Raw genomic sequence first — 26193 nt, forward strand, 5'->3', positions numbered from 1 at the left:
TATAAGCCAGAGAAAATGGTCATACATCTCTGTATACATTGTGAAGTAATAGCTCTTCTGAATTAATGCACCCAGTTCTGACATTTCATCTTTGGGGGTTTGAGACACTGGAGAGAGTTACAAAAGGACCTACAGAAATTATCTGGAGTCTAAAAATTATGAGAGGCGTGTGAAGCTTAATCTAAACATATGGTGACTGAGTAAGGAGATACTGCACCAGGAAGCAATTACCAGTGTCAGGAAGGTTTTCAATACAGTATAGCAAGGAAAAATAGTATTCAATGCCTGGAAGCTAAAGATAGAAATGGCATCTTTAGTTCAAGACTGGCTTTCTTTCTGGAAGAACCAGTGTAATTAAAATTCAGGATCTGGAATTCTTGTATAGGGACTCAAGTTTTCCAGAAGATTCTTGTAGCTGAGGTTAAAAGCTATTGATTCATGAACCCACTGATCATTCACTCAGGATCTTTTGATATGTTTGGTCTTACAGAGACGTAAGTTTTTCTGGGGTTTGATAATAGATGATGTTAAATATGTCCATCCATGAAGACAAGTACCAAGATACTCTGCCTGTCTTCCAAGTTAAAATTTTTGCTTTCAAAAAACCAAAAGTGGTTCCATGAAACAGCCCTAAATTCCTAAGTTCGATGTTTTACAGAGTGGGAGTGGCTTTTAAATTTCTCTCCTTTAAAGACTGTTCATGAACAGCCCACTGAACCTCCCACGAATAGTGGAAAGTGCACACATCTGTTGTGCCCCAGAGCTGGTCCTTTTCTGGATTCCTTTTTTGACCTGGTCCCGTGACTCCACAGACATCTCAACCGTCTGTGCAGTCAAGATGATGGCTGTGACACCCTGAGGATATATTTTTCATCACAACTGTGGAAGTTCCTGGCAAACTGGCACTGGCTGCTCACTGCCATTCTAATTATGATCCCCCATCTCCATGTCTCCACACACAGGTCACTTGGACCTGCTTGGTTCTGCCACTCATCACCACATTAGCAATGTGAATTGAACAAACATCCACTCCTGCCAATGCCACGTTGTTCCCTTCCAACCTGTCCACTGATCTGGGACATGAGCCTCTCCATGATTTCAGCCTAACACTCTACCCAACACAGCTCCGCTGTAGCAGTCGTGGGTGTAGCAGCAGGAGCTCCAGCAGAAACAGCCCTAAACGGCACAGCAAAGTCCAGGCTGCCTCCTGCTTTTCCCTGGAGATAAGCCCACTTTGCAGTCCATCAGCACACCACCCCCTGTGCTTCCCGGGTCCTCTCTTACACAGACTGATGCCCATCTTCATTTGGAGGTTTTCCCCCTGTGCAGTGTGTGAATGATTTATTGGAGACAACATTGAATTCTAGTTTTAGGGACATGTTGGTGCTTCTTGTCTTTCACTGTATCAAAGCAAGACTGTCTCCTCTCAAGCAGCGGTGGACTGTGTTTCAGGAAGCCCTATTTCCCCAATCTCATTTCAAAACTCTCTGATTTTTAATAAGCTGCTGTTTGGGTGTTTTAATCAAGCCCATTCCCATTCACTCTGACTGAAATAATCTGCTGATGTTGTTATCCATATGACCACCCACCCAGAAGGCACAGCAAAACTCATGACAACCCTTATATATCAATGACATCTCAAAACCTACGTTTTAGCTTATCATTGCAAGCAACTGCTTCTCTCTTTTTTTTTTTTTCCTCTTGTGGTTCTTTAGATTTTAGGATCCTTGTATGAGGAACTCAGCAATGTGACTTAAGGAAAATCCCAAGCCCTTACGTTCACTCTTGTAAAATGTGTATTTGATAAATCCAATTGATTCTACTTTTTATTTTGTAGCCAGTGGGGACAAAGCTTCAGATTTGTCATACTAGAGAATTCAGTGTACAAATTGACAGGCCTTAAAGTATAATCTCCTCTCACCCATCAAAGGTTTCTGTGGTCTCACCACTAAAGCTCTACATTGAATCTTATCTTCAGCTCCAGTAGATTGAAGAGAACACCATAAACCAACTAATATAGCAGATAAGTCATTCTGTCATTAAGGCAGCTTCTTGCCAGTGAAAAATTATTTAAACATGACAACTCACAATCCCAGTAAGTTGCAAAACATGTTAAAAGGAGAGCAGAGGAGTCAGGGCTCTGGGAAGTGGTGGTATGTATCTCATAACCAGTATCAGCTAGAACCATTTACCTGATTCTCCACAAGGATGTGGTAAGGTTTAATAATGCTTAGCACAAAGTAAAATGCAAAAGGTAGTGTAATGGGTGATGCACAAGAATTGAAAACAAGCCAGTGTGTTCAACAACTGGTTGTCAGTGCATCTGAGTGGGTAGCCCTCCTTTGGTTAAAATCGCTATGGTTTTGGAGAGCTCCTGTGTTTCACTTTTACTTCTTGCTAGTATTCACAAATACTTTGCTACCTAGAAGGCCTTTAGCAACCTAATCTGAATCAAAATGAAGACTCTGGTACCAAAAAAGGCCCAGCAAATAGAGATCTGTCAAGTGTCTGCTCACAGCAATATTATATGACATAAAGAGGATCCACACTCTTGGTGCACCACATACATGACATATGCTTTTATTTCCATGGACTGCTCCTACAGAGTCTGAAGAACTGTCTTCAGCTCTGTGATGAAAAGCCTGGGTTAGCTGAGTTACCCCAGCATGGCAGAGCTGTCAGAGCAGGGCTCAGAGAGAGAAGTGTGTTTGACTTCAGACCTCAGCCATCAGGGAGCTGGAGCTCCTCTGCTCTGCAGCCAGCCTGGGACAGCTGGGGGTGTTCAGCTGCACAAGAGAAGGCTCCAGGGAGAGCTCAGAGCCCCTGGCAGGGCCTAAAGGGACTCCAGGAGAGCTGCAGAGGGACTGGGGACAAGGCATGGAGGGACAGGTCACAGGGAATGGCTTCCCAGTGCCAGAGGGCAGGGATGGATGGGATATTGGGAAGGAATTGCTGTCTGTGAGGGTGGGCAGGCCCTGGCAGAGGGTGCCCAGAGCAGCTGTGGCTGCCCCTGGATCCCTGGCAGTGTCCAAGGCCAGGTTGGACAGGGCTTGGAGCAGCCTGGGATAGTGGAAGGTGTCCCTGCCCATGGCAGGGGGTGGGACTGGGTGAGTTTGAAGGTCCCTTCCAACCCAAACTATTCTGTGCTTCTATATAAGGTGTGAATCAGTGCAGAAATCAGATAACATGATAATCTTCATCTCTTTCTTACTTAATCATTTTCATGCAGTGTTTAATCTTCACTGTTCATTGGTTTTCGTATGGCCACTATTCTCATGAAGTCTGGCTGACTTGCAATTCTAATGCACTCATTCTTTCAGTGTGCTTTTGCTTTGGAAATCCTTCATTTTCACCTAAAAATTCACTCCTACAGGATGAGTTGTCAGTGTCTCTACACCCTGTATTAAGTTATGTAATTAAAAGATAAAGAGTAGTTATAGAATATGTTCAAATTGAAACCACATATGCATGAATAAACGTGTCTCTCTCTATATATAAATGGTACAGGTTAATGGAAATCATATTAATATCTACTTCAATTAATATCTTTAAACACCACACCTTTTACAAGAAGGTGATAGCACAGCAAACTGCAGAGCCACACAGTGAAAGGTATTCACTGTGCTTATGCTGACATATAATTAGTTTTGTGCACTTCAGACATGTCTCTGGAGTCCTGTAAATATATACAAATAAAATCAGTTCTGTGAAATGTAGTCTGCAAGTTTTCCATTCAGGGGAAAGAATTATTCATTAGAGGAAGACTTGTTTTCATTTTATATCAACAGCCTGAAGTTGAGTGTCAGATTAAGACTTTCAGGAGATATCTGGTGACAACACAGTTAGAAAGGTGATCAAAGGTAAATAGTAAACAATTTTGACACAGCTCTGCAGTAGTCACCACAGTTTCATCTCCACTCTTATACAGTACTTTTTTATTTTCCTGTATCCCTGAATTTCATACAGTAGACAAAAGTATAAATATTATCTCTAAACACTTAGGTGTGAAATATGTTTCAGGTAGACTTACCCCTGACTGAAAAGCTTTCAGCTCCACTGTCAGTAACACAGAATCACAGAGTGTCCTGAGTTGGAAGGGACATACAGGGATTATCAAAGTCCAGCTCCTGGCCTTGCACAGACACCCTGACAATCCCACCCTGTCCCTGAGGGCACTGTCCAAATGGTCATGGAGCTCTGGCAGCCTTGGGGCCGTGACCATTCCCTGGGGAGCCTGTTCCAGTGGAGACACGGCCATGTGAGGCTTTGAAATATGCACTTTTTTCATTGACATTATAACATTTTCGAGTTTGTATCTAAACTCTCGTTTTAGCTTGTGCAGTTTGTTTGTGTAAAAACCACTTGCACCTTGAACCTCTTTGTCTTTGAAGAGGCTGAAGAGACTGAGAGCAGCACTGTGGTTCAGCCCCTCATGACTGTGTCTTTTGTATTCAAGGGTTTTGGTTCCCAGTCCTGCAATCAATGATGGTCCAATCACCTCTGTCAAAGCTGTCTAGAGGAGGAAATCCTCTATTGTTTATTTTCTCATGCCTTCAAGAAGATGTGTGTCTTTATGTCATGCTGAGTTCTTTTATATGCCAAGTGCCTAAACAGAAGACTTTGTAAATACAGACTATATATGCAGACACTGAAAAGGCACCAAGGGTAGAAGATAGATACACACATACATACACACGAGCCTTTCTTTTCCCTGCTCTAAATGAAAAACTGCACTGTAGGTTGGTTCCTCTTATAGAGAACCTTTACAAGACCAAGCAGCAGAGCAGTGGGCAGCACTCATACAGGATCACATTACACCAAGAGCCTGAACAGGAACTGCAGCATTGCTGTGACAGGATGATTTCTGGCAGGTTAGACTCTGCAACTTCTTCTTGCCTTTGAAGTGCTATCAGCTCCACAGCTGTAGCAGTGTACAGTTACAAAATGAAGATATTTAAAATAAAATGGGCAATTTACCCAGAGTTTTGTTTATACACAAGTATTAAGTGTAAGATTCCTTCAATTGTTTTTAGGGGTTTTTTTTAATTTTACAGTTCTTTCTAAGATTTCCCTGCTACTTATTGAACTTGATGCTACACACGACTCAAGATTTTTAACCTCTGTAACTGATGTTTCAGGAAGAGAGCCCAAATATCCACCCTATACCCGTGTCTGGGTTTGTGCAGGTGGCCTGGGGTAACTGTGGAGCTCTTTAGGCACAACTGCTGTCACTTTTCTGAGTCTGGACATGACCCTGCAGACACCTGAGCCCATGCCAAACCAGTAAGTACAAAGAGTGCAGCAGCACATCAGCGTTTCTCATGTTGTCAAATAGTGTAAATAAAGGAAATACTCCAGTCTTATCTTGACAGAACATTTTTCCCCTGCTAGGCCCTGAAAAGAATTCAAGTTAAACTATGTTTTAGTGGAGTACATGTTTTGTTATAAAGACCAGATACCCCAGTGTGCTCTGTGTGCACCAATACTGTCATGTTGGGGCATTTTCTGCCAGAGTCCCATATTCCCATACTGCCACACCTTGACACATAACATTGGTAGGGAAATAGGAGAGGCCAGGACATAGAAGCCACCCTCTTGCAGACTGCATGTACGTTTATGGCATATTCCAAAATGTTCCAAAGGCTTCCAAGGGGGAAAACAGCACAGTGCTTGGGCATCCCTGACATCTTGTGTGCCATGGGGAGCAGTGCCAAGCAGCCAAAGCACACTGCAAATGTCATTTTTCATACAGCCTGTGCTCACATCTGTGGTTCGTACAAGGAGAGAGAGATCTATCTCTACAGTCATTCCCTTGGGTGTTGGTACCTGGTGCCTGTGTCACTGCCACTCTTCACTGCTCCGTCATCCGTGAAATTAAAGGTGCCGGTCCAATTTGCCAATTCCTCTCCATTCTGCCAGCTAAACTGCAGCCCTCTAGCAAGAAAATGAGGCAGTTGATATTTGATATCATTCATTAAGTTAAGACTATCAGCATGAGTTCTCATGTCCTATTTCTTAACATACAAATGTGAGTATGACACATTCATCAAAAACAATTAAAAGATACCAAGAACTACAAGACATCACCTTACTAGGGTAAACAATTAATTTTTACTTCCCATAGACTCTGCAAGTCCTTGGATGAAAACAATACCAGGCTCCCCCTACAAATTTGAAGGCCAGTAATCATCTGTGCTCGTAAACAACGCACATATGTGAGGAGGTAGAAATTTCATTCTCAAAAACACAAGAGCAAAAAGCTGGAGTCATGCGAAACCACAGGGCCAAAAAAGTAAAAGCTTCAAACTTCAGTTTTACATCTACAGTAGTTGTTAAATGCGCTGGGTCCTTCCTTTGATTTGTTGGCCATGCTAGCAAAGGATGTGTCATCTGATGACATCTCTAAGTCACAATATAGTGCTTCTTTTGCCTGTTTGGAAGGACAACTTTTTTTTTAAGCCAGTGCATAAACACAGTCATCACAAGTCCCTGTTTTCCAAACTTTCATAAATTCATTCCAACCCCAATGTAGTTTCTTCTGGAAACTACACCAATAGCAGAGTAGAAATTTTAAAACGCTGGAGAAATTAAAAAGCTGGAGTCAAAACCCTTCCCTTATCTCAGAAGTCAACAAAAAAGTACCGTGCCGACTGTTATTTTTAAACTTCTCCTTTTTAATGCAATTTCATTATTTCAGAAGCCTGGCAAGCGGACGTGTGAACATTTGGTGTTGCCAATACTGAGAGTTAACTTCTCAGTTGGGCATTATGGGGACAGCCAGGAAGCAATCTGCCAGCATGCTTTGTCCAAAAGAAAGGGCATCCAGGACCCCGATAGTTTTGCTGGTAACCAGGCTTATTACAAGGGCTGGTGAATCTCTCTGGCCACATCCATCCTCTAGTCTAACTAGCAGCAATTATTAGCACAGGAAATTAAGAAGGAACGACATGGGGTGTTAAAATATGCCCATGGGAATCTCATGAGGTTTAACAAGGTCAAGTGCTGGAGCTGCACCTGGGTCGAGGTGACTCCCGGGATCAATCCAGGATAGGGATGAGCAGCTGGAGCAGCCCCAGCAGAAGGACCTGGGGGTGCCGTGGGGGAGAGCTGGACCTGCCCTGCCCCTGAACCCCCCGTGCCCTGGGCTGATCCCCAGCGTGGGCAGCAGGGCAGGGGGGATTCTGCCCCTCTGCCCCGCTCAGGGGAGACCCCACCTGCAGAGCTGCCCCAGCCCTGGGGAACAACAGCACAAGGACCTGGAGCTGCTGCAGCCAGTCCAGAGGAGGCCACGGAGCTGCTCCAGGGCTGGAGCCCCTCTGCTCTGCAGCCAGCCTGGGACAGCTGCGGGTGTTCAGCTGCACAAGAGAAGGCTCCAGGGAGAGCTCAGAGCCCCTGGCAGGGCCTAAAGGGGCTCCAGGAGAGCTGCAGAGGGACTGGGGACAAGGCATGGAGGGACAGGACACAGGGAATGGCTTCCCAGTGCCAGAGGGCAGGGCTGGATGGGATATTGGGAAGGAATTGCTGCCTGTGAGGATGGGCAGGCCCTGGCAGAGGGTGCCCAGAGCAGCTGTGGCTGCCCCTGGATCCCTGGCAGTGTCCAAGGCCAGGCTGGACAGGGCTCGGAGCAGCCTGGGATAGTGGAAGGTGTCCCTGCCCATGGCAGGGGGTGGGAATGGGTGAGTTTGAAGGTCCCTTCCAACCCAAGCCATTCTTGGATTCCGTGAATCATATCAGTGTCTCTACATTGCACTATAATGGCTATAGGGTAATGCAGTGCTCTGGATTATCAGGCAGTCCCATAACTTGTGTATTTCTCTGGCAGTTTTTAATCAGCTGACCTGCTCAAAGTATGACTTCTGAGTAGAATATTTTTGTGAAGAAAACATGAGAAAATTACTTGGACACCTTCACTCTGAGGCTTGTTGAAATAAACACTGTGGTTCTCTCCCGTATACCACAGTCTAACACATCTTTTTGCCACACTATAACTGATATAGAAATATGGTTTCTTCAAATATATATCTTTGTAAAAGACATTTAAGTATATGGCCTTAAAAATATCTTTTAGTTGCTAAAGGCATCACTGAATGATACACTGGAAGAGAGGGTAGAAGTGTGGGAAAATCAAGCTGGAATTGTGCTTTTTAATTGGATTTAAATTCTATATTTGGGGCTTAGATATTTGCTTGAGAACTGTGAGCATTAATCCAGATAAATGGCTGGTGTTGGTGTGTCCTCGAGAGGCGAACTCTCCTAGAGCATAGCCTATATTCAGGCAGATTAAACGAAGAATTAAAACATTCAGTAAAGTCCTTTCCATATGTCTTTACTCCGCATGTAACAGCTGAAAGGAAATCTAAGTAAATGCTCCAAGGTGGAGGGGAGTGAATCTGTCCATCAAGCAAAACAAATTGTAAAATCACTCTTTAATGTCCCCCTTTCATCAAGCTGCTTTTGCAGAAGAGCATGCACAGCAGCAGAGGCACCGAGTTTAAAGGACATTCACATTTTGGGCAACATCCAAGGGGAGACTGGAAGACTACCCCTGAGGAATGGCAGATATGTCTTATGATGACCAGCTTAATATACCCAGCTTTGAAGTGGCAGGGTGGGAGATCTAATTGAGGTACAAAAATATCCAGTGAGGGTGAGCGAGGGTGTGGGTATGACACTTCTCAGTGATTAAGGACAAAGAACAGAGCTGTGAGCTGAGCTTAGGGTCAGATCAAAGCTAAGAGTCCAGCCCTGAACCAGACAGACTACACAGGGCTCTTCTTCCAGCAGGTTCTCCAGAGATTAACAGAATACAGACTTATGAATACCCAAAACACCCCACCAAGGAAATATTGCGCAGCTTATAGGGCTGTGTGTCTCACTGTGAGTCTGCAAGACTGAGACCAAGCTGCTGCTCTGCATTTTTTCAGCAGTGGTACAATAAACCTCTTCCTCACAGTAAGAACAACTTCCATAAATAATGGTTTGCAGCATTAGGACTGAGTAGAAACCAAGGATGAGACATTTAAAACCACTGAATTAATTCTGTTTCTAACAAGATTACTGAGAGCTTTACCATTGATTTCAATCAGCCTTGAGTCGGGAGAATTTAATTTTTGAAATATAAAATTTTCTAATCCTCTCAGTTTCAAGTTGCAAGCATCCGTAAAAATTGTCTGGCTAAATCTGCAAACAGCCTGAGAAAACAGGAAAGAGACTTGAACTGCTTCATCAGTGTATTTTTTTGGCATGCTATTTCAGTCAAATTCTGCCATGTTCACTCTCAGTTCTAACTGCATTTATACAGGTAAACAAATTAAGGCCCTGTGAATCATAATTGCAGTTGTAGCACACACAGGAAGGAAATGCACAAAAGGAGCAGAAAAAGCACCAGAGTAGAAAAGAGGGTAAGGAAAGATTAAAAGAAGGTGAGGAAAGCTGAGGAAATTAGACATAGGATCTACAAAGTAATTTAGATAGTTCATGTCAAACAGTTAAAAAAAAAAAAAAGAAAAAAGAAAAAAAAAAGAAAAAAGCAAAAAAGAAAAAAAAGGAAGAAAGAAAAGCTAATTTTAAGCCTGGAATCACTACCAATGATTGCCAATAGTGGAACTTTGCCATTTGCTCAATTTGCCCTAATATAATAACTTCTAAAATTGGTATGTGTCCCCAACATGTAATGTTGATGACGGCAAGGAAAGAACTCATAAAAGGTGTAATAACCAGAAACGATCCCAGTGCAGAGATGTTTTGTTTTGCCCATGAATGTAAGCAAATTGCTCATCAAGGAAGATGTACGTCAGTTATGGATACCATTAATCACAGGACTAATCACAGGACTTACCCCTAACAAATAAAATTATGAGCAATGTTGTGCCTTGCATTGGAGAAACTCCATGAAGTTGGATGTCTTAGCAACAAAGACCTTGAGTTTCAGGTAAATGTCAAAGCAATATTTTGATCCTAATTGGTAACTGTAAGTGTTGAATCAGTGTGTGGTCAAATAAACATCAGCGTAAAGTAATAATAGCAGGAGGGGGTGAAAAGCCAGAAAATTAACAAAGCAGCAGTGACTCTGAAGGGCTTGTCAAAATCGGCTGTCAGAAAGCAGCAGGAAGCAAAGACTAAAAGCCTGTTGCTGCAATCCAAACAAAAAACAACTCCTACACAAGCAAAGGTTTTAATTTAAAGAGGATGTCAGATAATTATGAGGTTTTTGAACTACAAGGCAAGAATGAACAAGTGGATGAATTGCAGAGAGAAGCTTTGCATCCATGCTGTTGTCACACTGAGATCCCCCCTCAGCAGTGCCTATTGTCTTTCTGAAAAGGAAAGGAAAGGTGACAATTCACTTCAGACCAGATGGCAAGGCTTTAAAAGAGAGCTACTAAATGATGAAGACCCAAAAGGCTCCAAGCACAGCCAGAGGTAATGTCTGGGCTCTACCCAGAGAGTGGGCCACGACCATGTATGCAGCAGGACTTATTCAGGAGGGATCCATGTGCTTTCCAGGCACAAGGGCAGTTTGGTGCAGGTGGCTGAGTGACACAGGGATCAGCACCTCTGGGTGACAAGGACTGAGTGGCAGTGGGGGCATCACCTGCCACTCCAGTCACAACCTATTCCCCAAACACCACCAGTTCATCCCATTTAATCCCAGGCAGCAGGCTGTTTCCACTCATCTTTCAAGGTGACAGCTACCACTAGCCTCATTTGTCATCTACCACAGGTAGGCTAAATCCAAACCCAAGCAAAACCAGGCAGAAACAAATGTTATTTTGTAATGGTGAAGTTAAGCCAAAACCTGACTCAGCTTGCTGACCTACAATGATGGGCAAGGAAGGAGAAGCAGAGGAAGGGAAAGAAGATATGAATGTCCCCAAGAGCAAGGCAAATTATTTAATTTTCTTTCTGAGCTCCTTCTATTATTTGTCTTCACCTCTTCTTCTCTTGCTTTCCAGCAGTTCTCATATCTTTTCTCTATATGCACTCGCCTTAGCAAAGAGGCCATTAGGAGGTGACAGGAAATCAAGGTTTTGTGACTCCAGCTCCTGTTGAAGTAATAAGCAAATAGTATATTCATTAATTCCATATATACCATTAGTAATTTTATAATCCCATTTCCACAGGCCTGCTCATGGTGCTGCACTTCCCTGTTACACACTACTCAGATATTGAAGCCATATTTAGTCCCTGTCCTGATGGCCAACAATCCAGGCTGTGTAAAGGCTTCCTAAGGTCACTGGAAAATCACTTCCACTGTACCTCAGTTTCCCTGTTTTGTAATTCTTGTGCCCTTGAGGAGGAGGAATTGAAGACTTTAGTGTTAAATGATCACTCTGCTCTCTTTGAAAACAGTAAGTGATGCCCCTAGCCTATTAACAGGGATGTCAAGAGGTGTTGGAAAGTCAGATGGTTAGTCTTGCCAGAGATCCAGTTCCTTCTTTCTGCAAAATAAGGAAACTATGACTCACTGTGTCCACAGGGTGTACGGAAAATAAAACAAAAAACCACAGTATGCATGAGTGACCTGCAGATGAGAGTGATTGGAAACACTCACTGAAATGGATCAGGGAGTGAGAGGAACTTGGGTGAGGGGAATATCAGGAACGTCCAGTGTGACAGACTGCTGCACAAGTGAAGAGAAATACAGCAGCCTGCAGAGACAGCAGTAAGAGGAGTTCTGGAGAAAAACAAGGACCCCTCTTCATTTTGCACAGGCCAGGAATAGCAAGTTTATTTACACCACACTTGAAAAGACATCAGAGGGCCCAAAAGGAGTAAAAGAACAAAATTACCGCTGGGCAACAGTGAGACACTGAGATCAAACCCAGCCCAGCAGTGTCCAGTCAGACTAGCCTGTATCCAAAACCTCTTTCCTGACAAAAGGGTCAGACTCAGTCCCTGAGGACAATGAAGTCAGATGACGGGAACAAGGCAAATGCTTACTTGAATAGTTAAATATCACTTTAAAACACCCCAATCCATTTTGAAATAAATGCACAAGGCACAACAAGTTAAAAGATGCAGCACAGGGGAAAGAAAGAAAGAAATATAAATCTGCCTGTAGCAGTCCAGGTCCAATTCACCTGTGCTACGTAATGTCATGAAAACACCATGTGTGTGCTGGCCTCTTTCAGCCCAGGATCCAGGGGCATAATCCTGCCAGGCAGGGCACAAATATAAAGTATTCCTGGGGCCAACTGAAGTACTTGGGCAGGATGCTCCACTTCTTATGTGAGTCCATAAAAAAATTCATATTTTTCAGTGGAAGCAACATTGAATCTGACCAGCCAAGTTAGGAAAAATACTTATTTCTCCAGAGAAATTAGCCAAATGCAAGTTTAAGTCCTGATACAAGCACATACATACCTCTGCTCACTGCATTAATAGAGATCAACCTTTGTCTCAGTGACCTACAGCTTTGCAAGTTGACTGACAGTGGGTAATTACTGAGCTGATCACTTCCCATCTCAAAGGGACAAGATTATTAAAAGGTTTTGAAAATGTATGAAAATATGTGGAAGAGCAGGAATGGTATATTCACAGCAAAAAGAAGGAATTAGATAACCCAGGCCCCATGAAACCCAAAATATGGATGGAGGATGTGGGAAAGGAACACGTCTGGCTTCACCACACTCTTGGCCTTACAGAATTATACCAGGGACAAGTTTGGCTCTTTATGTTAGAGGGAAATAATAGTATTAAAGTGGTGGAGGAGTATATTTTGACTAGTGCAAAAAGCAAAATTGGAAACATAGGTGGGAAGCTTCTGGATCATAACCATTATTACACAGAAAAAAGGTTTTGTTTCATGTAGCACATTTCACATTTGGGTTAAATCTTGCATCACATATTCACAAGCAATATCTGAAAAAACTTGGGTCTGAAATAACTTCCCAGGAAAGATAAAATACATTCAAATAGTTGGCTCAAAATGGATTTAATGTTGACCAGGACATCAAGAACATCAAAGGATACCTTCCAAACCATTACAATCTTATCTTTTCTCATTTGTGCCTGGAAGATAAACATCTAAGCACTAATAGATAATCTTTCTCAATCCTATTGGTAATAGTTATTCACAATTATAATTAATTATAGTTATTGATAATTGAAATATCATTATTTGTAATACTGACAGGCAGCATAAAACCAACAACAGAATGAAATATAGTGAGGCATGTGATTTTCAAGAAAAGAAAAAAAACAACCAGGCCCTGAGCATGGAGACTCACAGGAAATCCCAAATGTTTTAATATTCCAGTAAATTCTGACATTTGAGACGGTAGATGCCTGATGCAGCGTGGGTACCAAATCTCACCACACTACAAGAGATCCAGCTGAAATAATTGCATTGCATCTCAAGTTTCCAGTACTAATATATTCAGCATCAGGTCAAGTGTCCCTACACTGCCCTGAGGGTTCATGCTGAAGACCATGAGCAAAACGCATTCGCTGTCAATGAGTGTGTACCCAGTGCCAGGCACAGGAGCAGGCAAAATTCCCTCTCTCCACGCACAGAAGAGGATGGTATAATCTTCTGTTCCCACTTATGCAACCCCGCCAAAATATTTACAGCCTAAGATGTTCTGTTAGGACTGTGAACAGCCCAGCTTTGGCCATATTTGTTCTGATGGAAAATGCAAAACCAGAGGCTGTTTTAAGGCTTTCACCCTGAGAAGTAAAGCATAAACCCAACTAAATAAAAAAGGATGTGAAAGGACAGTGACTATCTGCAGGGCTGATGGAAAAGAAAAATGGATGCAAGCAACAGAGGGCAAGCATGCCTCGAAGAAATGAGAGGGTAAGTCCATGATTTGCCTGAGGGAGACATGGACTGCTGAGCAATGAATACACTTGAATTAAAAATCGAGAAATTAAATGAAAAAGCAATCAAGGGTAAGAACGAAGCACAGTGGAAGTAAGAAAATACAAAGCTTTGCACAATGATTATGTCCAAACCAAATCCAGCGAGTGTAAGAAAGATCAGAAAACTCTAGCTGGGTCAAAAATAAAAGACCACATTACCAGGTCATCATCAGTGGCCACAGAGGTCAGTGGTCAAGGGTGTGATCCACCACAGCTGGGGCTGTGGGGAACGTGGGTGCAGCACAACCCAAAATGGGAACGCTGAGCTCTGGGTTTGGCTTTTTACAAATGGAGGCAAGACTGAACTTTGTACCTGCCCAGACACATGAAGGCCAAGCAGGTGATTCTTTCCAAAACACCAAAGAACAAGTTGATGGCATTTCTTCTCTAAAAGAAATGTCACAGCAGTTAAACCACTTTGGATGAAAGGGTGTTGAATGCTGGGCGTTGGCAATACTCAACCATTACTCTGTCAGACTGAGGGAACAGATCTGTGTAAAATGAGGATTTAACCCAGATATTCAGCCAAATACGAAGAGTTTTTTGCATGGACAGAAGTAAGCCTGGATCTTCACACAACGAAATTAGACTGAAGGAAGCTGTTACTGGGTACTATGTGAATTAGAATCAGGATTCAATTGTCTCTAAATTTAATTTAGTCAGTGAGGATGATGGCCACTTTTTGGCTGGTAAGTGGGACACCTATAATTTGCTGCTCCAGGGCAAAAAGTTTCTGGAGAGCTCCTACAGCCCAATACGATTCAAACCAACCACAGGGTGGGCTTCTGGACACTGTCCTGGGGGGTGCTGGGTGGCCACAGCCACAATAAAAGGGGCAAGTGTCTGAAGGCCACGCTGCAGTGACACATCTCTCATGATCTGAGGTCAGGAAGGACCATGGTGTAACATACCACCCCATGTGTGGGACAATGCAATTTGCACGTGCAAAACACTGAAATAATGGATGCTCGTTACCTTAATTTACTGTCATCTGAAGAGTGAAGAAGGACTAGCAGTGCACAGACCAGACCAGCAGGTGGTTTTGTCATCTCAAAAGCAGAGGTGAAACCAAACAGTGCTAGAAATACAGCAAAGAGGGAGCAGGGATACAGACCCTGCTGGTTTTCTGCATCAGGGCCATGGGGAGCACTGCCAGGGAGCACAAGAGAGGAAATAACATATCCTCACACTCTGGTACTAAAACTTCAGCCGCTTGATGCTCTCCTTTAAAAGCAAATTAAAATTATCATTTAAAAAAACCCCAAACTTTTAAGCAGAGGAAGGAAAGGTTTTTGGATTCAGGAGTATTGCTTAAAGCAACAAACAGCAGCAGTGAAAAATGCAATGGGATGACCAGTGGGATGGGGTGACTGCATCCAGCCTCTGGATGGAGGAACATCAACATGTTGGAGCCAGTCCAGAGGAAGCCACCAAGACGATCAGAAAGATGGAGTAGCTCTGCTGTGGGGAAAAGCTGAGAGTACTGGGCTTGTTCAGCCTGCAGAGGAGAAGCTTCAGGGTGATGTAACTGTGGCCCTTCAGCACGTGAAGGGAGCCAACAAGAAAGATGGAGAGAGACTATTTTCAAGGGCCTGGAGGTACAGGATAAGGGGCAGTGGTCTCAAACTGACAAACGGTAAATTTAGGGTAGATGCTAGGAAGAAATTTTTCCATGTGAGAGTGGTGGCACAGGTTACCCAGAGCAGCTGTGGCTGCCCCATCCCTGGCAGTGTCCAAGGCCAGGGTGGATGGGGCTTGGAGCAGCCTGGGACAGTGGAAGGTGTCCCTGCCCATGACAGGGGGTGCAATGGCATGAGCTCTAAGGTCCCTTCCCACCCAAACCATTCAGTGATTCTGTGATTCCATGACTTTGGAGACAACTGAATTAAACTATCAGCCCCTTGTTGGTTCTGCCCCCTCCATCCCATTCCCAAGATGCACGCCTTGAAGTGCTCTTGGGAATACCCTGTAGCAGGAACAGCATAGATGGAGTCTCATCATTTCCTGCTGTTCTCGACTGGATCTGGCCCCTTTAAGTTGATGTCCATATCCTGTAAAGACACATTTTGTGCTGTTCTATACAGTTTGAAGGCTTTGCTTTGTTCTGAAGTTTCCAGCACTCTTCTCTGAAGAAAACCTCAAGACACAAACCCCAGACCTGCCCCGCTCCTTGTCAGGGATTCATCAAGATGACTCACAGGATACATGTAATTTCTGTGGGGTAGTAATTCCCTCTGGTTAGGACTGGAGGCACAGAGCTGTGTGACCAGAGAGAGATGACTCACTAGGTGACCTTCAGATTACGCCTCTTGGGGAAGATATTTAAATGGAAAGAGACTTTTAATACAGGAATAGATGGTCTTCAGTTATGGTTAACACTTTCACAGGGTGTTATAAGCAGACGGGAGGAGGACATGACAGGGATGGAGCAGGAGCTCTCAACTGACCTGAGCCGGCTGTAGTTAGGACAAAAAACCCAGTTTAGGACAAAATACAACTTAGGCCACATGTAGCCTCCATGTCCCCATTGCAATTCCTGCTGTCCCTGCTGTAAGTATGACATGTCTAAAGTACAGACTAAATCATCTCTCAAACATGTTGTTCAGGTTTATTTTCTCTGGGTTTATTCCTTATTTGTCCATGCAGTACAGAAAGTGATCACAAATTATCTTACATGGTAAGGAAAGAGGAAAAGATGCCCGGGAATAGATTTGCAACTGTTGAATAAAAGCTGCCTCAGATATCCAAAAATTGTGGGTTTACCTCAAGTCATGAGAGTCTGTTATTAGAGGGCACACATACATAAGAGTGATGTTTTATTCTCATTTAGAAGGTGTAAAGCTTTCAAATAATGCAGCCTCCCTGCATGGGAAGGTTTGCTGACTCTTGCTGTGTGATTCTTTGAGATCTTTTATTTGCCCCCTGGCAGGCCCTGGGGTAATATTTGCTTAGAGTCTTTAATAGATTTGGAAATGTGCTCTCCTCACTCAGCTGAAAAAAAAGAAAGAAGTTTTAAAGGTGCAGATTCCCTTTTTCAGCTGACACTCTCCCTGTGCAGAAGTCAGTCTGTTAGAACACCCAGAATTTAGTGAATTTCCTGCCAGAATATTGGTTTATAGCAAAGTATTGCTCTGATATTTTTCCCTTGCCAAAGGGAAGGACTGTCCTATTGATCTCTCCCATGCTACAGGTTGGGAGATGAAGACAGATTTCAACATTTTTTTACCGTAGTGGCAGTTTCCTGATGTAATCCAGGATTATTCCCTGCTGGCCAAACAAGAGCTGACAAAAAAAGGCCAGCCCTCATATGAACATCTGATTCAAAAGAAAATTCAGCTGAAAGGCGAGCATTGGAAAATGAGTCAATACAAAAGCAAGTGGCAGCTCTGGATTTAAGCAGAAGTCCACAGCATTTAACCTACTTTAGCAGATCAATGCAGTGGATTTTTAATCATCACATTAATCCTAAAATAAAAATAATTACCCCAGAGATCCGTATTAAAGTCGCTTAACTATATCTCATTTCATCATCCTTTTTACTTGGGATCAGAAGCTACAGAGACCAGAGCTTCCCGATGTCATTTCTCCAGCTCGCAGTTTGACTCTCCTGTTAGGACTTCAGCTGCAACTACAGGGATGAGGCATTGGCCTGGGTGAGAGCACCCACATCCACCCCACTTGGGAGAAAACTGAAAAAGGGCAAAAAGAAAGGTGGGCACGATTCTGCTTTCCAATGACACGGTATAAAACTGCAAAGGAAGGAGTGGAGAACATTACACGGTGGGTGAAAAATGTGTGAATGCCTAGAAATTCAATCACTGCACTGTGTCCCCTTCTTCCAGCAATGCCAGGAGCCCATTAATATCTCATAATGGGAAAGAGAGGATTTTGACCAGAGGCTGGGCCCCTTGTCAAATTTCACTGAGCAGAGTTTATTTCCTGGAGTGTCCTTTCCTGTCCACAGTCCTGCCACCCCCACAGATGCTCTGGGAACACGGCTGTGGGCAAGTGCAGGACCCCAAGCCTCCATGGCACCCTCCATGGACAGCCTCAGGTGAGATTTTATGGCCATCAAACCAGCCCATTCCCCGCTTGTAAGGGCAAGTGGCATGGCACAGCTTACAGCCATGCAGCAAACTTTTCCATCTTCCTCCCAGAAAAGAGTGGCTTTCTCGACTCTTCTTTTTGGGACCAGTCCTGAGTCTATACTGTTGCTGGCATTGTGCCCAAGCTGTTTGTTTTAGGTCACATTTCCCTGCCTTGCTGGCCTTTACCCATATCCACCATCTTCTTGCAGAGAAAAGAGCTACCCTGGTGTTATATTTAGACTTAAAAGCACTGTACATTTACTGAAATAGTACTTTAGGGCAATTTTCAGGTTTCTCCAAACACACATGGGAATTTCTTCCTGCTGCCTTGGGAAGAGGCCATGGGGCCTGCTATTGTTGCAGGTGTTGGGATGCAGGCAAAGGCTGTCATCAAACAAGCAGCACATGGAATCTGAACGAGTAAATGGCTGCGGGTTCAGGCAGCATCCCCAAGCTACAGCTTGGCAAGTGGCACCAAGGCTATAAATATCCCACTTCCCCTCTCTAAGGAGCCTCTCTAAAGCCACCAGGTACAAGTTATAACATGTCCAAGGAGCCTCGTAGCCAGAATCAGCTTCTAGCAGGGGGCTTAAGACCGGAGGTTTGTGAAATCCAAGTGTAATTAAAGGTTACAGCTGCCCCTGCATGGAGCTCACTGGCAATCAGACTGCCCTGGAATGCTCACCACAAGGTACTGCAGGGCATTAAGAGGGAGGGAGGGAAAGGAAAGCTGGAAAAAAAGTACCTTCATCATAATATTATGGTAAAAATGCAGGCCGCTGCTCAAATCACCTTTCTGTCACCAAAAACTTACAGCCCAAGACTGCCACATCCTGCATTTTTATTTCCATGGAGGATGGGAACTGCCAATTCCCAGCAGAAAGGAGCTGAGGTGCTTTTTATTTTCCCTGCACTGAGTTGGGAAAGGCCTCTATGAGACTCTTTTCACATGATTAATTAAAAAAAAAAAAGGAAAAGAAACAAATAATTGGAACCTGGAATTAAAAAAAAAAAAAAAAGTGTTTTCCAGTCCAAGTGACAAAATACTTGCTCATCTCCCAACTTGAGATTCTTTGATGGCAGAGGGTTCAGAAACAGACTTTCTCCTTGCCATCCTGGGAATTGGACATCATCAGCCTTTTTTCATTCCCTGATGAAGACAGGAGAGGCTCCCAGGACATGAGGCAGGACAGAGGCAGAGATCACTCAGTGGAAGAGTTTTTGTTTGCATCTTCTCATCATTTTATCTTTACTCTGCCATTTTTCATTTCAGTTTGTACTTGGGATTTATTTTTCCTCTCTCTAATCATGTTCCAGTCATTTTGAGTTGGAAAGGCAAGGATGGGTAGGGCTGCCAGGCCTCCAGGACAAAGGGGAAAAACTGAGAAATAAGGCAAGATGAGATCTCGACATGGCCATGAAATCATATTCTTAACACCGAGGAAGCTTAGTACTACCCTGGTCTACCCACCAGGTTCCTGAAGCCCTCCAAATATGGAGATTTTATACCTCCTCAGGGAACCATTTTCTTTAGAAGTTACCCGTTGTGGTTAAATCCAAGTCTTTCCTGCTACAACATTTTAACACCTTGTGAGTTTTTACAGAGATGTATTTATTGCTTTCTTCAGGTAAGATTTAATTTGGGTATTTCAAGTCAGTTATCCTTTTTCCCCTCAATTATCTCCAAGCCAAAAAACCCCATGTTTTCTACACCTCTGCTCACCCTTACTCCTTCCAGCTGAGGAAGTCACATCTTTCTGGAGTTGGGGTGCCCAAAAGTCAAACAGAGTCCCCCAGACAAGGCCTTGTGCTACACAAGTCTCACAGATTGCTCTGTGGCTAAACAACACCCCTGTCTATACATACTAACATCATGCTTGCTTTTCCCTCCCAGAGAGAAACGTTTGCTGATTTGCCAGCATTTTGCTTGCTCTTGGCACCAGGCAAACAACTACATGAGTTGCAGGCAAGGCAAGAACCAAACCATTGATCTTTCCTGGCAGAATGCAGCTGAACTCCAGTAAAAAATTCCACAGCAGCTGCCTACACAGCTGAAACACTTACCTCAAAGCATGTAAGGAAAACACTCCTCTTCATAAAATCATGCAAGCTGTAACTTCTCAAACTAGGTTTAAGTAAAATAAACTCTGGATGGGTCTAGGTTAAACACTTATAGATCCTCACCAGTGTTTGCTGTGAAAAGAGCATTTTCAGGTCAAAGACTGATGTGTTCTACAGTGAAGCAGTCTCAGCAGCAATTCATAAGAACACAGCAGTGAAAACATGAAGGGCTCTCTTGGTTATTCGGACCACCAATATTGATTTTAGGAACTGCGTTTGCATGTTTGTTTCTAAAGACATTGAATTTTCAGCAATGAACGTGCTACCTTAATTCAACCTCTTGAGCCATTTCAGCCTGAACTTACACAGAGTGGGAAGCCTGTAAGGCAGGGTTTGATCAGGGGCAAATAGTCAGGTGGTACAAGTCTGTTTAAGTTGAATAAAACCCTATATTTTTGTGACAGTTGAGGATTAAAACATAGTCCAGGAAACTCACAAAACATTCTGCCTAACCTTCTCCTGCATTCGTAATCCAACAGATATTACAGATGCTGGATGCACCTTCCCAGACTTACAAGATATTATTGTCATTAGCTGAACACTGAGAAGTGGTCTGAGCTGTTACAATGCTTTGCCTGGAGCCCCATCTCCCCTCAGTCCAATCAGACAACTTTTCCTATTCCCTCCAATCCCCCCTTACCTCTTGAGATAGTTTCTCCCGTAGAGGATCTGCTGCAGCAAGGTGACCACAGCAAAGGCGCAGATGAAGATGAAGAACAAAGTTCTGTTTCCCAGCAAATCACGGCTTGACGAAGGGTCAGTGTATCCCATCGTTCTTAAAAGCCACTGAAGCTTCACTGGGTAAAATTCAGTTCATCGCCACCTTCATGCCCTTTCTGCTGGGGAGCAGAGGGGAATGCCTGCTGGCTTTTCTGTGAGCAATCCAAGGACAAGGTATCCCATTGTTTGGCCCTGCTGCCCCTTCCTTGCCCCTTTTGAATGTTAGCTCCAGGACTGTGCGCAATGGCTTGCTTCCATGGTAAAGTTTCCAGGAGATTTAGACGTGGGTAACATCTAAAATCATCTCTCAGAGCTCTCTCAGCACAGGCAGCCTGTGCTGTGTGAGAGGCATTCTGTTCCCTCTAAGCCTCTCTTGAAAACCCGCTGCTAGCAATTATCTACTTCAATCCCATTTTCATATTCCAGATGGGGGAAGCTGCTCACAAACCAGAAAACTGCAGCCAATGGCAAACACGGGGCTCCGGTAACCTGCGTTGGAAGCACATAGTCGTCAGCTCTTCTCTGCTTCTGCTCAGTGATTCCAGCGAAATGTTCTCGCAAGGAGACGTGACTGGGGCATGCTATTATTGAACAAGCATGTAACAATCATGAGGATTTCATTCAGAACCCTGCAGGGAAAAAAAAAAAAAATGAAAAGAAACACAGCAGCAGTGGCAGCAGTCAGGCTGGTCAGGCTAGCAGGAAAGCTGCATTCTGTGTAGCAGCGCGCCGTCCGTGCCGTGGCTCCGGTGCTGTGGTATTTGCATGCAGAATGCAGAGCCTTCAGTCACGCACCGCTCACTATTTGGGCTCCTCTGTTTCCCCTATTCCTCCAGAGTAAGCATAAGCAAGGTCACTGTGCATCCCTTCAAGGACAGAGCTCTCAATGCCTGCATGCTGATTTATTGGAGGCTCTGAGTAGCCTCACAGCCGCAGAGAGGGAGCCTGCCTCTCAGTGCAAGCTCTAAGAACCATTCATTTAAAGAGACAAATATTCTGATTGTTCCTCCACTAGACACAGCTCTCTTTTGAAAGGGCAGAGCAACAAGATCTTGTTCACAGCCATCGTAACTCCTCTAAAAATCCCCCATTGTCAGGAGAGGCTCAATTCAGCTCATGGGGAGTTTTGTCGCCGATTTCACTGCGAGCAAAATCTGCCCTGACCATAAAACAAGTTCCAGTGAAAGCTTGGAACATCCAATGAAACATCCATACTAGGAGGTTGTCTTGCCCCAATAACAGATGGGAAAAGGATCTTGACAACAAAATGAGGGGGGAAAAAAATCCTTTGTCTAAAAGAATAGGAGGATTTTTGTGTGAATAGATCTTCCAACAGTTAAATCAGCGTATGCAAAATGTTCTAGTGTGCCAGCAGCCCAGCTGTGTGGAGCAGCAAATGGGGAGTGTTCATGGACTTCGTTTCAGCTGTAACTGGTGCTTCACATGAAGAATGGCCAAAGGTAACCTTGTGCAACGCTTTCAACACAGTGCTTGAAAACAAGGCTAGTCCTCAGCATGACCTACACAAATTTAGGCAAGAAACACAATGGCTAAAACAGGCTTTGCCTTTCCTAATTTTAAGCAACAAATGTCACACAAGTGTTTAAGGTAGGAAGCTGGTCACCCTGAACTCCCGCAGGCTGGAGACCAGCACTTTAGGCACACCTGACTTTGCAGAGAAGGTAGAGGGATTCAGCCCCTGATATGACCTGCCCCAGTGCCTCTCACAGCCTCCCACACCCCTATTTCTGAACCATGATGAATGCTTTCATTATCACCTTGCATATAAATAGAGTGGGGACCCCGGGTCAGATCAAAGATTATCCAGGGAAAAGTAGAAGCAGAGGGCAAGGACGTACTGATACTTCCTGGGAAACACTCTTTGAACCATGTGGTTCAGGGTCCTCCAGAGCCAAGAAAAGAAAACCACTATTTAGGTTAGAAAAATAACTCAGTGGGATGCATTTATACTGTACTGGGAATAATACACATACCAGGGGACTGCAAGTTAAACGCTAAAAGTAGTTTGATTCCCTATGTCAAAGTCATCGGCTCTAGGGCCAAATACGTTTCTTTTAATGATCAGTTCATGTAAGCTCACATCATAATGAGACTGTTTTCCTATAGGAACTGTACCATTTAGATGGATCTAATCATAAATCCTCTCAGGAAAAGGAAAATCTGTATGGCCATCAAAATTCCCAGGCTGAGACCCCATAAGATAGTACACAGGCAGATTTGTATGCAGGACGTGAGTCAAGGCTAATAAGTTCAGATGTGAGTGAAAATTTACTTGATGCTTTGAATTGTTTGGTTTCTACTGATAGCTTTGAAAACTCTGAGAAATTTGCCTCAGCTGCTCTGGGAGTTATTTTACAATAACAGCAAAGTATCAGAGAGTAGAATTTGGCTTCCTGTGACTTTCTATCAATGTGACGCTGATTTTTCAGATTCTTGTATCACCTAGGTTTTGGTGAAAACACTTTCAACATTTCTACTTTTACTCCACTCCATTCAAAGGGATTTTTTTTCTAGAGATGTCTGCTGTAATGCACCAAATTCCTGAGCCTAGCAGATGCTCTTTCTCGTGGAGTGATGGTCAGCCTGAGCTGCAGCAAACAGCCCGTGTATCCTGTCAGGCTTTGATTTTCTGTGTCCTCTCATCATTCTCTGCTATATCAGGACTGGCCAGAAGATACAGCACCTGAGAGACCTATGAGCAGAAGAGCTGCAGACACGAAAAGCAAAGTACAAAGGTATCTATAAAAAACAGGAAAGGTTTTCTGTGCCAGATCTTGCACAGGCATCATTCCTGACGTCACATGCCAAAGAAATCTGTTTGCTGCCCTCAGCCCAGTGCAACACCACTGCAGAACTGGAAGCAGACCAGCTCCTTGCAGGCACAGATAAATAGGATGTCTATTGACAAATTTTCACAGGATGCTCAAGTGCCTGCAACATTTATTGTGAGTGAAACTGCCTTAGAGTACAGCAGAAGGGATGAATGAGCAGTGTCAGCACTCATTCCCGGGGCCCTTTGAGAGTTCCACTTGTAAACTACAGGCCTCCTTGAAAGCATCAGGCCTCTGCAGAGAAAAAAAAAGTATTTTTTTAAAAATAATTTTACACCCTGCACTTAAACAAGCAACAGACATCAACAGATCCCCTCCTGAGAGCCTGAGAAGGATTGGAAAAGCCCTCTAAGACCATTGAGCCCAACCATTCCCCCAGCACCAACAGGTCCACCACTAGTCCATGTCCCCAAGTGCTGCATCCACCTGCTTTTATAACATGTCCAGCAGGATAGACACAAGCTCAGAACGGGTATTCCTGCATCATTTCGTGGACCACAGACTTCAAAGTCTAAAGCAAATGTGGCAAAATGGATCCTAATATGAAGCTGCCAGAAGCAGTCAGTCTTACACATGTCTGGCCTTTATTTGTTGCATGTGAGCTGCTTGCTAAATATCACCAGAGATAATCTGTCACAAGAAACTCCTCCACCCTGAGCAGCGAGACTCTGTGAGTGCTCTAACACAAACACAAACATATTCCTTACAGTGACACCCTCCAATGGGAGCTCATCATTTGCTCTTAAGGCCCAATGAATCAGATTTGGATTTATTTATTTTTTAGAATAAATTAATATTAAATATCAAGGACAAAAAGGCCAAGACCATGTTACTGAAGCTCTACATGAGGAAAGATGAATTGGCAAGAGGAGAAAACCTGGCAGGAGTCAGACTCTACTTCTCTTGTGGAGGGAATAAGCTCACCTCACTCTCTGTCTTGGAAGGACAAAACACAGCCCTTACTACTGAGCTGCAGTTTATTTTTTAATGCAAATGAAGAAGAAAAAATTAACTTTTGATAGGCAGGTCTGATTGGGAATTTTTATAAGTATCTTTCACTGAACCTATCATTTGAATCAGTGTTTGACTGATCACGCATTCTAATTTCAGCTGAAAGCAAGGGCATTTGGTGTCTGGGAAAGCAGATCTGTCTCTTGGTTGTTTAAATCATGGAACATATAACCGAACATGTTAAATCCGCAGTATCATACAGGTTCAGGGTAAAACAAGATATGCTTCACATTCCCCTTCAGGATTCTTTCTCCTCCTGCCTGCTCAGCCACTCTCATCTTCGTGGCTGTGGTTCAGACCAAAGAACTTCACAGTCAGCATTGCAGAATACTATGGGCTGTAAAAGGTGTGAGAAGAACATTTTTTACACCTCATTCCCCCCCTCCCCAATTAAAATTAAATCATGTCTATTTACAGTTTCTACAATGCTAGTGTAAACTGCTAGATCCTTGATTTTGCAAAGAGCTGGCACATAGGTATATGGCTGGAAGGTTCTGCTGAATATGAAACTCATAAACATATGCTTATCAATATTAATTCTTTTGCAGATATAAAACATGAATTTATTAGCATAATCTGATGCTTAACACAGTGTCTAGTCCCCCATCATTGCCACAAATCCATATGTCTTAAACTGAGACAGTGAAGGAAGCTGAAAGGATTCAGCTAAGATGTGAGCATTTATTTTCTTCTGAGCTGGGTTCAGCCTTGTGGAGATGACAGTGGCTAATTGGCACCAGGCTCCTACCTGTGGAGACACCTGAATGAGAGGACATGTCCTGAACAGAACATATGGTCTGTACACTGGATATGCATTACATCATCTATTGAACCACGACCAATTTACTCCTAATTATGGGTCACATAGGGCCCCATATGTAAATATAAATAATCCAGTGCATAAAATACCCCTTTTTTACACTGCTGACACCATCTCTGTTGGAAAAGGAATAATGTCTTCCTCAAAGGAATAAGGTCTTCTGGCAGGAAGCTCTGATGCAGAGGCTGCCGTGGCTGCAGTGCTGTACATTTACTGTTGACAGTTCCTTATAGCAGAGCCTGCTAAAATGAATAGCAAACTGCAAAACTCAGTGCTAGGGACATCCCTGCTTTCCCAGTGACATTTCCAGATTCCTAGAAAATACAGGAAGTTAAGTGTGATTGTTATGGTCCTGTTCAGGCTCACAGCCCTGAAAGAAACTGAGAACAGTGAAAGCCCAGACTCTCTTCAGGGAAAAAGAAGAAGGACCAAAATTCATTTACAGGAATTACCAGTAAAAAATATTAGTTTGAGTTTGGAGCACTGCATGGGAGCTCTGGGTTTAGCACCAAATCAAGGGGACTGAGATGCTGGCAGAACAACAGAGGGGTCAAAGGTTTTCCATGGCCAACTGTTGGTCTCAAAGAAGAAACATGATCCTGGCTCTATCCCAAGCAAGTCATAATTCCCACCTAGTTCACTAAATCCACATTTAAAACCTTCCAGTGAAAGTCTGGAAAGCACTGGAATCAGTGGTACTCACTTTAATGGGTGT

At 43.6% G+C, this 26193-nt stretch overlaps 1 protein-coding gene across 6 annotated transcripts in view; it reads right to left on the minus strand.

Annotated features, from left to right (window-relative positions):
• ST8SIA5 (ST8 alpha-N-acetyl-neuraminide alpha-2,8-sialyltransferase 5) overlaps positions 1-26193 on the minus strand; it is a 68745-nt gene that overhangs the window by 25114 nt on the left and 17438 nt on the right. The window contains exons 1-3 of one of the 6 annotated variants that reach the window (XM_042028794.1): positions 20716-20780; positions 10934-11045; positions 5827-5934 (exon numbers count right to left, since the gene is read on the minus strand). The exons of 1 other annotated variant lie outside the window; for it this stretch is intronic. In XM_042028794.1, coding sequence (XP_041884728.1) covers positions 5827-5934; positions 10934-10965 — 140 coding nt within the window. In that variant the 5' untranslated portion in view covers positions 10966-11045; positions 20716-20780. Of the gene's footprint in view, positions 1-5826; positions 5935-10933; positions 11046-20715; positions 22422-26193 lie in introns of those variants that run through there. 4 more of the 6 variants (XM_042028793.1, XM_042028792.1, XM_042028797.1 and 1 more) reach the window with 4 other exon arrangements.

Source organism: Corvus kubaryi, unplaced genomic scaffold, assembly GCF_017639235.1.
Source record: "Corvus kubaryi isolate FWS band 111438036 unplaced genomic scaffold, C.kubaryi_AGA036_p1.0 37308, whole genome shotgun sequence".
NCBI classification, from domain to species: Eukaryota; Metazoa; Chordata; class Aves; order Passeriformes; family Corvidae; genus Corvus; species Corvus kubaryi.